The sequence below is a fragment of the Chaetodon trifascialis genome, chromosome 22 (genome assembly GCF_039877785.1).
Source record: "Chaetodon trifascialis isolate fChaTrf1 chromosome 22, fChaTrf1.hap1, whole genome shotgun sequence".
NCBI lineage: Eukaryota > Metazoa > Chordata > Actinopteri > Chaetodontiformes > Chaetodontidae > Chaetodon > Chaetodon trifascialis.
Genome location: NC_092077.1, coordinates 3,367,864 through 3,380,399, shown reverse-complemented (window position 1 = coordinate 3,380,399; position 12,536 = coordinate 3,367,864). Strand labels below are relative to the sequence as shown.

The 12,536-nt window shown below is 40.6% G+C and overlaps 1 protein-coding gene across 1 annotated transcript; it reads left to right on the top strand.

Annotated features, from left to right (window-relative positions):
- Positions 1–3,627: 3,627 nt before the first annotated feature.
- Positions 3,628–12,306, top strand: dera (deoxyribose-phosphate aldolase (putative)). The gene is made up of 9 exons (XM_070992532.1): positions 3,628–3,856; positions 5,418–5,515; positions 5,982–6,129; positions 6,377–6,472; positions 6,584–6,718; positions 7,068–7,196; positions 9,472–9,584; positions 11,726–11,875; positions 11,973–12,306. Exons 1-9 carry the CDS (start codon positions 3,826–3,828, stop codon positions 12,027–12,029), a joined length of 957 nt encoding a protein of 318 aa, XP_070848633.1. The 5' UTR covers positions 3,628–3,825; the 3' UTR covers positions 12,030–12,306.
- The last annotated feature ends 230 nt before the right edge of the window (positions 12,307–12,536 follow it).

Sequence of the window (12,536 nt, the reverse complement as noted above, 5' to 3'; positions counted from 1 at the left end):
CCCAAGTTGCTGGTAGGATTATTATAGTATATACATATACATACATATAGTCCTATTTATATATTATTTTCAACTTACTGATTTCCATATCTATTACTACATATTACTACTTTCCCCCCCTCTTTTTTATGGCTGTAAATATTCTCTTTCTTCATTCTGAACACATTTCCCTATATTCAGCCTGATACATTTAGCATATTTGGAAATCTTTAGGTTTCCATCACAACTTAAGACAAAAATATGATTTCTGTCTCCTCTTTTCTGGAGTTCAAGCAACATTTAAGGACGCAGTATTTGCCAAAATCCATCACTGCACTGACACCTAGTGGAAGCTTAATTCATCCACAGCTTCTTTAGCTCATTACAGAAAACTCATTATGAAGTCAATATCACTGGGTACAACAATAACCAATGGTTACACAATCAAATGCACAACGACCTGTCAACACTGCATTATAAAGGACTTCTCTACTTCTTAATTTGGCTCACTTGTAAAACAAAAAGTTTTTTGGTCAATCAAGTAACAATAAGCTAAAATAATTTTTGCTCTTTCTCAGATTGATCCTTTTGTTATGGAGTCATCTGCAGATCATTTTATACATCCTTAGTTCAAACTAAACAAACTGATTCGCAGATACACAGTAACAGCTAAAAGGACCAGTGTTTTTACATGTTGCCACCTTATTACAATAATTGCTGTTTTTTGACAAAAATGATTTCTCCCCCAAAATCAACTTATGATGCTGCGCACCTCTGGTAAAAGTTTTCTGAAAAACTTTGAAAAATGATTTAGGCGATTATTTTAATAAGGTGACGGTGTGTCTTAGTGAGAATGTCATGTGTCCTTACCTTTTAAAGGATATATCTAAAGCAGGTAACAAGTTTCCCAGTTTTTGAACATCAACTCTAAGATGTTTAATAAATTTCACAGGGTATTTGCAAAAAAACCCTATAAAATAATAATAATAATAATAATAATAATAATAATAATAATAATAATAATAATACAAACCCTCCAGACATTAAACAAGCAGCTTGTGAAATGTCTAGTGTTGGACCACACACAAACAAGCTGTTTCTGCGTGTTGCACCTCCTCCTCTGTACAGTGCAGTCACCACAGACTAAAGCTGAAAATGAATACTGTGGCCTCACTCTTGCATTTACTACTTATGGAGTCCTTGTGAAAAACTCCAATACTAGGCCTCACTAACATATGCATCCCTAATATTATGCAGCAGCTCCATGGTAACTGGGCAGGATTTGGCTCAGGGCTGGGCTTTCCCAGCCACAGATCCTATGTGTGCCTCTGTACAAGTCTGGTATGCAACAATTACTCAAGCATGTAAAACTGTGCTGGGGTCTGGTCTTGCAGGCTTTTAACTGCTTGCAGGGCGAGTGCCTGTCAGTATATCAGCCCTTTAACTTGAACGTGAGGCCTCTCTTGGACACCTTTGTTTAAGCTTAGAAATAAAAGCACTGGATGTAATCAAGCTTTCAGTGTAATGTAACGTAATGTCGAAGCAGACATGTCTTGCCAGTTTCTTCATGTCACACAAAACTCCCACTGCTAAAGTGCTTGGAACACATGTTTGCGCTGGGTGCAATCGACATGAACATTATATGCAAGTAAGCATGATATCACATGACGTTACTGACAGCAAGACAGTTAATATGACACAATCCCACAATGTCATGATACAATTTTGACTATTCTTGTCCTTTACAGGCAATTCATTAAACCAGCAAATAAATGAGAAAGTGAGAAGGCTTTCAATGGATGATTGATGGAAATTACATAAAATTATATTGCAGACATGGAAAGAGTTAAGCTTATGCATTAAGGGAGCTCTTTGTTGGCAACTCTCTTTACATAGAACTTGAGTTTTCAGTCAAACACTGTTCCTAGATATTTATATGTGTCAGCAATTTGAACATCCTCAAAGACCTTGGTGTTGGACATACGTCCATTCACCAAAACCTACCAGATTGTGTCTGTTAGAAAATCTAAAAGCAACATCAAAAGCTGAACAGGTTAATTTAAAATAAGTCAATCAGAAAGGAACTCAAGACAAGTACATCATCAGTTCCAAACAAACCTCTAAGCAGGTAACCCTCTTGTAATGGAGATGTAAATACCTGCGCTCTGGGCTTATACACTGTGTCAAACCAAATCAAGTAAAGCCAGCTAATAGAATTCTTTAGTGTAGTGTAGTGTTGTTTAATACTTTTCATATAACCTAAAAGTCTTGTTTTGAGTCTACCATCTACAGCCCATAATGTGTAACTCTGCAGACTAGTAAAAGAAATGACAGATGGAATATCCCTTGACATCTCTTTATTAATGATGTTTGATTACAAGTAAACATGAGATTAAGAGGGTACCAGGACTCAATATATATAGCCCAAAGAGTACAGCCTGCACTTTAACTGCAATGAAAAAAGTTGAATCATTTGAAGTAAAATAAAAGCAAATACAAATATAGTGTACGAGTGTTGTGGAGATGTGCTTAGCTTGCAGGGGCAGGGCAGGGAAAAGGAAAAATGACATGTGAACAGTAACAGATAGCTTATATGACATAACTAAAAAAGTTATTACTTGAATTGTAAAATGAATTGTGAATTGTGAAGTTAAGTTACCTGTTACAACAAAAAGTAATCCGAATACTCTAATGCTTTGCTTACAAGGGGGTAACAGAGGTACCCCAGCACTGACTGACAGTGATTAAAATCTCCTTTACATTCTGACATACATTCAGGAGATGGGCTAGTGTTGGCATCAACACCTTGCCGCTGAATTTCCTCAGCTGAAAGATAGTATATTATAGTATAGAAGTATATTATACTAACAAATTCACCAATGCTGCAGTACCTCAACCGGCTGTGCTGTCAGCAGATGCCTCTCAGCATAGACTTGGTGCTGTATGTGAAGAACAAGAAAACCGTGGCTTTTGCTTCCAGGGCTGGCAGTGACATAGAATTGTGCTATGTACAAATTGAAAAAGAGCACTTGGCTCATGCGCCAGAAATTCCTCAGCTTGGTCACCATTCTCAGGAAACCGCTGGACATGCCTGTGTGAGGTACTATGACACTGAAAAGGAAGTGTCCAGATGTGCATCCAAAAGCACACTAACAAAAGCAGCTTTGCTCTCCACCCTAACTTGCTATGGCACATGGCTCATACTGAATATTTGAGTGACGTGATAAAGAGTACTTAGACCTTGTACTTTCACTCTGGATGGTTTAAGATTGACCAAGTAATGGTATTATGCAGTAATACATATGTTACTTAAAAATTGCAGCCGATAAAGGTAGATTTATCATTTTTACGTTATATGCTGCGTAGACATTTTGATCATATTGGAATATTGGGCGGGATGTGTCTCCACAAGGATCGTGTGCACAGCTGTACAATAGGCTATATCATTAAGTTAGTACCACCTTAATGATGCAACAACGTGGAGGCAGCATTTTATGGTTGAGGTTGAAGCCACTAAATATTCACCTGCAGAGACACTGCTCACACTGTTCTGTCCTTATTACGTTTCTTAGACTGTGGTGAGCAGCCTTATTTATATTACCTGGAAAAAGAATGACTGATTGAAACGGAAGCCACACCGGAAGTAGTAATCTGTCTATGCTTACGAGCACATGAAATACGAGCAATTTTGTGGTTGTCGTTTTACTGCGGAGGGATTCCTCTTCCGGAACACCAAACGTATAGTCAGGAAGTGGAGTGGAGAGTTCTGTTGGTGGCGGTTGCATCTCTTAATTTCAGTATCTGTACATGTACATGAATAAATAACGTTACTATCTGTCCTTCAACATGTCGGCCAGGAACCCAGGCACTAAGCTAGGTAAGAGGCTGAAGGCTAAAGCTAAACTCGCTCCCCGTTCACCTCCACATGTTCGTATCCTTATATAAACACGTGTGGTTGACAACGTTCTGCTGTGAGTTCACATTAGCACAGCTTTTCATCTTACCAGCTTTATGTAACGTGAAATTCATAATTCGGTGTTTCGCCTCGCATGTTATTTTCACTGCACCGCTAAACAGATGTGTCAGTTTATTAAAGACATTGAACAGTCAAAGTTGGGCGAAGGGTCGCCGTTTAATAAGTAACATGTTAGAGGTAACTGACCTGCTGAGCATCGAGATGTCACTGTGTAACCCAGTGTAACGCGCACACTGTAACATGTTACCCCTATGTACAGTGAAAGTGAACTCAACATTAGTGTGTGTGAAATATTACCCTATGTACCCTTATAACTTTCACCCAGCAGGAGCTGTTTGACAGTATTTCTAATAGCAAGCAAGATGAAGTTAGATGAAGATAAATGTGATGCAGTTGTCATTTATAGCTTTGACCCAGCAGCCTGATTGTATTTCTAAAACTGTTCTTTTAAATAATAAATCCACTTTCACTGTTGCATACCGTCAGGGAACATACTGTTAAATAATATGTGACTTGGCTGCTGTGACAGCGTAATTGAGAACTCATGACAGCTCAGACCTCCCCGCTCAGCTGACTGGTTCAACCTAACTGTGTGATCTTTGTGTTTAAATGACTAACCTCAACCTTGTTGTCATATTAACATGACCTGTTTATGTCTGATGGTGTGATATTGTGTGTACTTTTCCTGTGTTTTATTTTCTGCTGTTGTTTTTGTTTACTGATTTGTAAAATGTACAGAGAGTCTCTGGGTGATGGCCACTTTACATAACATGAAGTTTAAGTTGAAGTGTACTTCAGCTCAGTATTAGTTTTAGTGCTGGTGAACCACTCTGACATACTCTGATGACGGCAGGACAGTTTACACATCATGCCAGCAGCTGTCTGAATTTCACATCAGTTTCTTAAACTTTTCATGTCTTTTTCCAACAAAGACTGGCTTGTTTATAGTTTATACTGGGTTGATGCTGAATGTTAAACATTAAATCTCAACCCATCTATGCCGTGCACCAGATGACAGCTATGGAAACAGTCTTCTAACCTTAGTGTAAGACTTTAATTTCAATGCACATGCATTAAAGGACACTAAAGCATTACAAAACTTCTCAGAGTCACATGAGAAAATCAGTTTGTCCAGTGTCCAGTAGAATCATAGACCTGTAATGATAAACACAAAGACGACAAGCAAAGGGATCAGAATTGAAAAGAATACAACTTCCAGCTAAGGTCTCGTATTGACATGTTGTAAATTGTTTATTTGTGCTTTGTGCTAAGCTAGGCTAAACACATGGTGGAAGCATGTCTACATTAGATGCACCAGGATGTAGTAGTTCAATTACTGCAAAGAGAGTGAGCAGAAGGTTTTAAGGTGTCATAAATGTTGTTTCAGAAACTTTTATACCCTTACATATAATAACATATGTGATTACTTTTTTCCTCTACATTCCACCCTGATGGGTGTCAGACCTGGAGTGGATATCCAGAGTGAGAGTGAACACACAGGCTGTCCTGAAGAGAGCTCAGCACATCCAAGGACAAAAGACCCCGAAGAAACAGTGGCAGGTAGAGCTCGCCTTCAGCTGCATTCAGTGTGTGTCACTGATGACAAGAGGCCCGTTCTGCTTCAACAGACAATGACATAAATATGCATTCATATGTCCGTACACGCATGCATATGTATGTTAATGTTTGTTTATTTCTTTCTTTCTGGAAAGTCAATTAAGAAGCTCTTTATTGTTGAAATAATCAGGCAGGGATGTCTGTTTTTTGGCTCCAAATTGAAAATATTGAAATTTTCTGTGATATCAAGATGATATCACAATAATAACAGCTTGACAAAACTGGTCGACAGTTTTAGATTGTATGTCATTCTGTCACCCAGCTCTACAGATCTGAGAAAACAGATGTCTCACTAATGTCCACTCTGTTTGACAAAGCATCGGACAGCAGTAAGATTTAGCTCTGACGATGGAGACAAAAGTAAAACTATTAACTCTGATGTTTGGTGCCATTTCCGTGTGTCCTGCAGGCTGCCTGGCTGCTAAAGGCTGTCACATGTATCGACCTGACAACTCTGGCTGGAGATGATACACCGTCTAATGTCCACCGACTGTGTCTGAAAGCCATCCAGCCGGTCAGATACGACCTGCTCAAGAAGATCGATATGCACAACAAAGGTCTGCTGCAACAGCCACGCACCATGGTTATGAAAATCATAGAAAAAACCTCATTTTGCTAATTAGTTAAACATGGCTTGTAGTGTGACTGATAAGGTTTGGATCACATGGTCATAGTTGGAGTTTTTAATAAGGTTCAGCATGTCAGAGGGTCTGTTCCGACCTGAATTCCACCAGCAGAGGGGGACACAGACCACCTAATCACTCATACTCTCTGATCTGCTGCCTGTCTTGTGTTGTGTGTCAGGAGTGACGACAGCAGCAGTGTGTGTGTATGCATCCCGTGTGGCTGATGCCGTCAGGTCACTAAAAGCAGCCAACTCCAGCCTTCCTGTTGCCTCAGGTAAGTTCTAAAGAAATGAATGGTGAGCTGTGTGTGAGTGTGTGCGCACTGTACATAAAGAAAACGAGTAAAACTTGAGTTTCACTGACAGTCTTCTGCTTCCTCTCTTAGTGGCCACTGGTTTCCCAGCAGGCCAGACACCACTGGAGACCCGCCTGCAAGAAGTCCGCATGGCAGTGGCTGATGGAGCCACCGAGATCGACATAGTCATCAACCGGACGCTTGCCATCACAGGACAGTGGGAAGGTACTACTTGGCATCATTTGTGACTGGCCAGTCATTGCAGAGGAAAATGAAAACTGACATTATCCACTCAAGGCCCAATTATTTACCTTTCTGGAGCTTTGAGTCATATTCTATGGTCTTCATCAGTGGATGAAGGACCATGAGTGGAGGTTGTTTTATCAACTGCTATTTCCATGATCAGTGGAAAAACAAGCCCCACAGAAAGCATAAAAACGATTTCTGCTTCTTACTAAAAAGCAAAAATAAATGTTTTATGTCAGGTACTGTTTAATGATGAATGTGATTAGTTAATTTTAATTGATCATGTATAAAGAATGTTTCGTCAGTGTTTCTTGTCCCCCTCCAACAGCCATGTATAACGAGATCCGTCAGTTCCGGGAGGCCTGTGGTGATGCCCACATGAAAACCATCCTGGCTATTGGAGAGCTGGGCACCTTCACCAACGTCTACAAAGCCAGCCTGGTTGCCATGATGGCAGGTCAGTCTGAGCATGACTCAGCAACCTGCTCTGACTCGTTTCAGTCATAGTCACAGTTATGTTTCTTCTACATAAAGAAAATGTTTATTTGAAGGAGTAGTTGGCATTTGTTTCAGTTAACATTTTGGCCAATAGGCTGATACTCTTTTGTCCTGAGAGTGTGTAAGTATGGAGAAACGTTTTTTTTTTGTGTGTGTAACGGTAAAAAACACTATCATATTCAAGTCTTGGATGCACATGGGTCTCCACAGTGTGCTGTAATATAGCAAATCACATATAGGTCTAGTATGTACGTGCATATGACTGTGATTCTGTTAAAAAGTGCCATTTCATGGTGACGCCCTGCAGATGTGTGAGTGCCACATGAATGGGTGTGTTAACTGTAGGATGAGAGAGTCAGGAGAGCGGAAAGCGGCTGGAACCTGGACGCGAGCTGGAGAATGCCTGCTGTGACTGTACCGCTACATAACAGCAGGGTGTACCTTAGCTCTGACTTTATCTTATTCAAATTAAAGTCTTAAAATGAAACCAGTCATGCTAAATGTTCTCTAATAGGTCAGTTGGAAATAGCCCAAAGTGGGCTGTCCTGTAATCTGAGTCTGTTGTTTCATACACGTAACTACATTGATTGTGTATTGGGTTCTGAGTGCCTCCGAAGCATGGGTGACCTGCAGTCAGTACCGTGCCTGTGCAGACACAGACACAGGATGTAAACTGCTGCTGCTGCTCTGCTAAAGTGCTGCTCACATTACGCCTCCTGTGTTGAGACTTTGTGTAGTTCCTTACCCTCAGCTGACGGACTGACGTTCCTCCTCGGACTCGTTTCAGTAGATGGAGGGCAGTATGACTTTGTCTGCAGGCTGATGGATCTCTGAGGTGAACTTAAATATTACAGATAAACTTGTGTTAAACTGTGATGAGGTTCATGATAGATGAGATTGCTCATAGAGGGACAACACACAAAGCTCAGTATATGCAGTTAACTCTACCTTTTCAGCCTTGTTAGTGCCTGGTTTGCAGATGCCGCTGTACCCCACCTACTGTATATAGAAAGAGGCTGCAGTCCTGTATTTTTTGTGATAACGTTGGTCTGATTTTCATGTGGCACTAAAGCTTTTAAAAAGTCTAAAGTCCAGGTCAGTAAAAGCCGACGTCTTTGTGTAATTCCTGCCATCATCCGACTTGTGGCGCTGCTGCTTAGCTTTTTCTCTCGCCTTTTGAAAAGGCAAACCTGATGAATGGAGCTCTCCCTCTCTCATGTGTGTGCACACACACACATCCACACACACCCACATACGCACGTGCGCACGCACACACACACACACACACACACACACACACACACACACACACACACACACACGCAGTATGCTTAACTAGCCATCACATAATAAGCAGATTACAGAACCAAATTGTCAGGGGCTCTGATAGAGATCATTATTAAAATGCATTGCTTTTGTCACCACACTCACTCCTTAATCTCCCCTTGTTCCTATGAATTGCGTATGAGATTCCTGAAATTGAATGATAATTTCACCTATTAATCTCTGATGCAGGCTATTTTACTCCGCTGTTCCCCGCCAGTATCCCCCTGCCCACGCAAATGAATAGAGCTTCATTACCGCCACCCGCATTTAATAACCGTTATCCATTATCTGGTAATTAAGACTCCCCATAACGAATCTTAAGGATTATGCCAGTTTGAGGACGAGGGGAGAGAGGCTGAAAGACCTGTCTGGAAAAATACATAGAACATGTCTTTAATGAACTGGAAAATGTTCATCTTGCTCTGTTCAGTAATGAACAGTCATTATACACCAGGGAGGCAGAAGGGCTGATTTTTTTTTTCTTTCCTGCAGCCCACAGTTTGTGGGTAATCTATTAAAGAGCTTCATTTCATCTTCTATTTTTATCAGGAAAGCTGATAAAACATAATTGGCTGTGAAGGAAGGGAAGGAAAAATGAAGGATTTTATTGATGAGCGTGCAGCTGCCCTCTGTTAGCCATCAGCAGCAGCATATGTTCTTGTCTGGCCAGGCCAGACTGTCAGAGTAATGCCCTGTCCATCCTCTCTGCACCCCCACACCAACACTGTCGCTGACTCTGCTTCCCTACTTCAGCAGCATGTTGAATCAGCCTGAGCAGTTCTTAATGTGGAGCAGCTGAACAGCAAACATACTGACAGATGAACGATGAGCGCAGCATGACTGTATCATACGTTCCAGTCTGTGTGTCGCTGTGCTGACGTCTACGTGTCTCCTTTTAAACCCGACAGGTTCGGACTTCATCAAGACTTCGACAGGAAAGGAGGCTGTCAATGCGACCTACCCTGTCGCCATAGTGATGGTGAGGGCCATCCGTGACTACTTCTTGTGTACAGGCCACAAGGTACAGTGCTCACTCCTACCTCTCTTTAGGTCGTGAATGTTTTCTGATTAGTGAGGAGAAGATGAAGTGGGCCAGACAGTGTAGATAGGCCGCATAGAGTTAGTCTTCTTTACTCGCTGAACTGTCTGATTTGTTAGTTCCATTCAGTAGCCAGACAATGGATTTTAAAGGTCTGGAAGGTGGAAATCAGCTCAGTAATGTCAGTAAATAGATTCACCAGTGTCTGCACAAACCTTAAAGCAAGCACATCCGGTGTGGTCTGCTCATTTCTGAAAGTCTCGCAATGGTATTAATGGACACAGGGTATGAAGGTATAAATGAGACAATAATCTGTACTCATCCTGATGGAATTACAGAGAGTTACAGTCTAGTTTTTATTTATTTTGTTGTTTTTTCATTTCGTCATTACAATAAGTGACAAACAAGAGGGGCTCCTCTCGACTCCCCACACTGTAGACTAGGCGGTGGCATGCTGTTCTACACATTTATCATGGCAGAAGGTGGATTAAAGCAGTGTTTGTTTGGCAGACACAGAAAGAGTCAACAGAAGTGTGTCCTTCATCAGAGGACAGTCTGAAATATGTTGATACTTCAGTCCAGCAGCCAAAGACTCAACACTGTGTCTGCCAGTTCACATTATACAGTGACGCTTTTTTAGGAGCCTGTGTTCTGTTTTTGGCATGTGCATGTTTTTATATAAAATAAAGAATATAATGTATTTCAAAATTAGACAAGGTAACTGACATTTTCCTGTCATTACTTGCCTAACAAGGACACGCCTTTATTTAACCTGCTTTAAACAGGAATGTTAATCGTCACCTCATTTCTCTGGAACTGAATTAGTGTGTGCACATTGTTTCATAATTAACTGCTAGTAGTGTCAACTGTATGTTGACAAGTGTGGTGAGTGATATGCTGAGAGGAATGAACTCCACATCTCTCTGATGCTCCTGACCACACTGCTGAAGTAAAACACACCCCGTCCAGCTGCATGCGCAGTGTGAACCATCTGTGGAGGTGTACCATTAGCCATGTTATGTGGCAATAAGTTTCCGCCTTATTCATTATATATTGTTGTGCTTGTGCATTTCTACATTTTATTTAGCTTTTCAGAAATAATATTTTATTCCAAAGCTTCAGAAATTGCACACAATCTAATGTTACTCACCAGTGGAAGAGGCACAGTCCATCCTGAGTGTGATCGTTGATTAGCATGCCAGCGCCTGGTGACGAGCCAAAATGTCTGTAACTCTTACTTCATTGGTTCTACGGACACTCACAGAAAGTCATGAAACTTGTTTATCAGATAGGACTTCACTGTATTTTCTTTGGCCAGCTGCTGTATTCTGAGGTCTGAGAGCATTTTCTAGTTCAGTATCTGGTTATCATTATGGATTTTCCATGTTTTTAGGAGTCTAAAAACTCCTAAAAACATTGACATTCACATTGATTTAGCCTCATAAAAAATATAATTTGCAACAATAATAATAATTCTAATAATAATAATAATAATCATCATGATTATAGCAACATTTAATAATAACATTAACGAAGTGAAAATATTAAACATTGATAGGCTAATTAGAGCTAATGTAGTTGAGGACCCCTGCCATACCTCATGTGATGAATAGGCCACAATATGTTATAAAGTGGAACATTTTCTAATTTGAAATCTATTGATCAGTCAGTTGTTAGTGATGTTGAATATTCAGTGTATCTGGAGTTCATTCACAGTGATCCTGTCCCTAGATGCATGTGGTTTTAATGTGGCTTATTTCCTTACCGTTGATATCGTTGTCATGGCGATGTTAACTGCTGGAGAGTGTTTTGTTGTTGCTCAGTTCACACATTAATGTTACACTGGAGAATTGGCCATCAGCTCCTAAATCACAGATCCAGAATGAGGCTCGTTTTCTCTAGTACTCAATTTCTACAACTAGTGTAAACGTACTAAGAATATGTCTGAGTCACAAATAAATATGGACTAACTGACTAAACTGTCTGCGTCGATGTTATTTCCACTCATTCTGGACCTCTGACCTTGATTAAAAATCAGATGTGGACCTTTGAGTGATAAGTTTGAAACCCCAGCTTTAAATGAAGTGTGTGTCCTGTTGAAAGAGGTGTGTGTGTTTCATCAGGTGGGCTTTAAACCGGCCGGAGGAATCCGGACGGCTCAGGAATCTCTGCTGTGGCTCACTCTGATCAAAGAGGAGTTGGGCAATGACTGGCTCAGCCCTCACCTGTTCCGCCTGGGAGCCAGCAGCCTATTGGCTGACATCGAGAGGCAGGTGGGAAATCACTCAACGCGCAGTACTTTCTCCATACCTTAATTCTCTGCACACTAGTGTATATATATATATATTTCATCTGTCCTTGTTTTTACAGATCTACCATCATGTTACTGGACAGTACGCAGCCTATCATGAGCTGCCTATGGCCTGAAGCTGTGGACTTCCTGTTTTAATGACCAATCAGAACGTCAGGCTCACCAGACAAACCACACACAGGCTGCACACTGACTTGTCTTTCCTGTTAACCACACTCATGTTCAGTGCTTTGATGGAAGACTTGGATTAATGTCTGTGACGCAGAGAAAACATGTCTCACTGCTCTGTAGCAGTACACTAATTTGCCCATACAGACAGTGTACTGTGAAATACAAACAGTGGAATAAACCTTATCTCAATTTCTTACATACATAATAAGCAAATTTATCATGTCTGTGTGAAAGATGTGCTGAGTTCAACTGAATGTGTTTCATGTGAAGCAGGAAAAATATATAGATATAGTTAAGAAAAGGATATATATCAGTTCGATTTTGTCCTTCATATCCTGAAAGACTTAGCCCCTCGCTGATCTTACAAAGTAAAAGATATATGTGAAAAGATGCATGAGGAAAAAGATAGCCCAGTGGTCTTTACACAGAATTAGACTGCAGCTGTATCACTA

Coding starts and splice junctions, on each gene's coding strand:
- dera (XM_070992532.1), top strand. CDS start 3,826: ATGTCGGCCAGGAACCCAGGCACTAAGCTAG. Junction 7,197..9,471: donor CCTGGTTGCCATGATGGCAG/GTCAGTCTGAGC, acceptor TAAACCCGACAG/GTTCGGACTTCATCAAGACT. Junction 9,585..11,725: donor TCTTGTGTACAGGCCACAAG/GTACAGTGCTCA, acceptor GTGTTTCATCAG/GTGGGCTTTAAACCGGCCGG.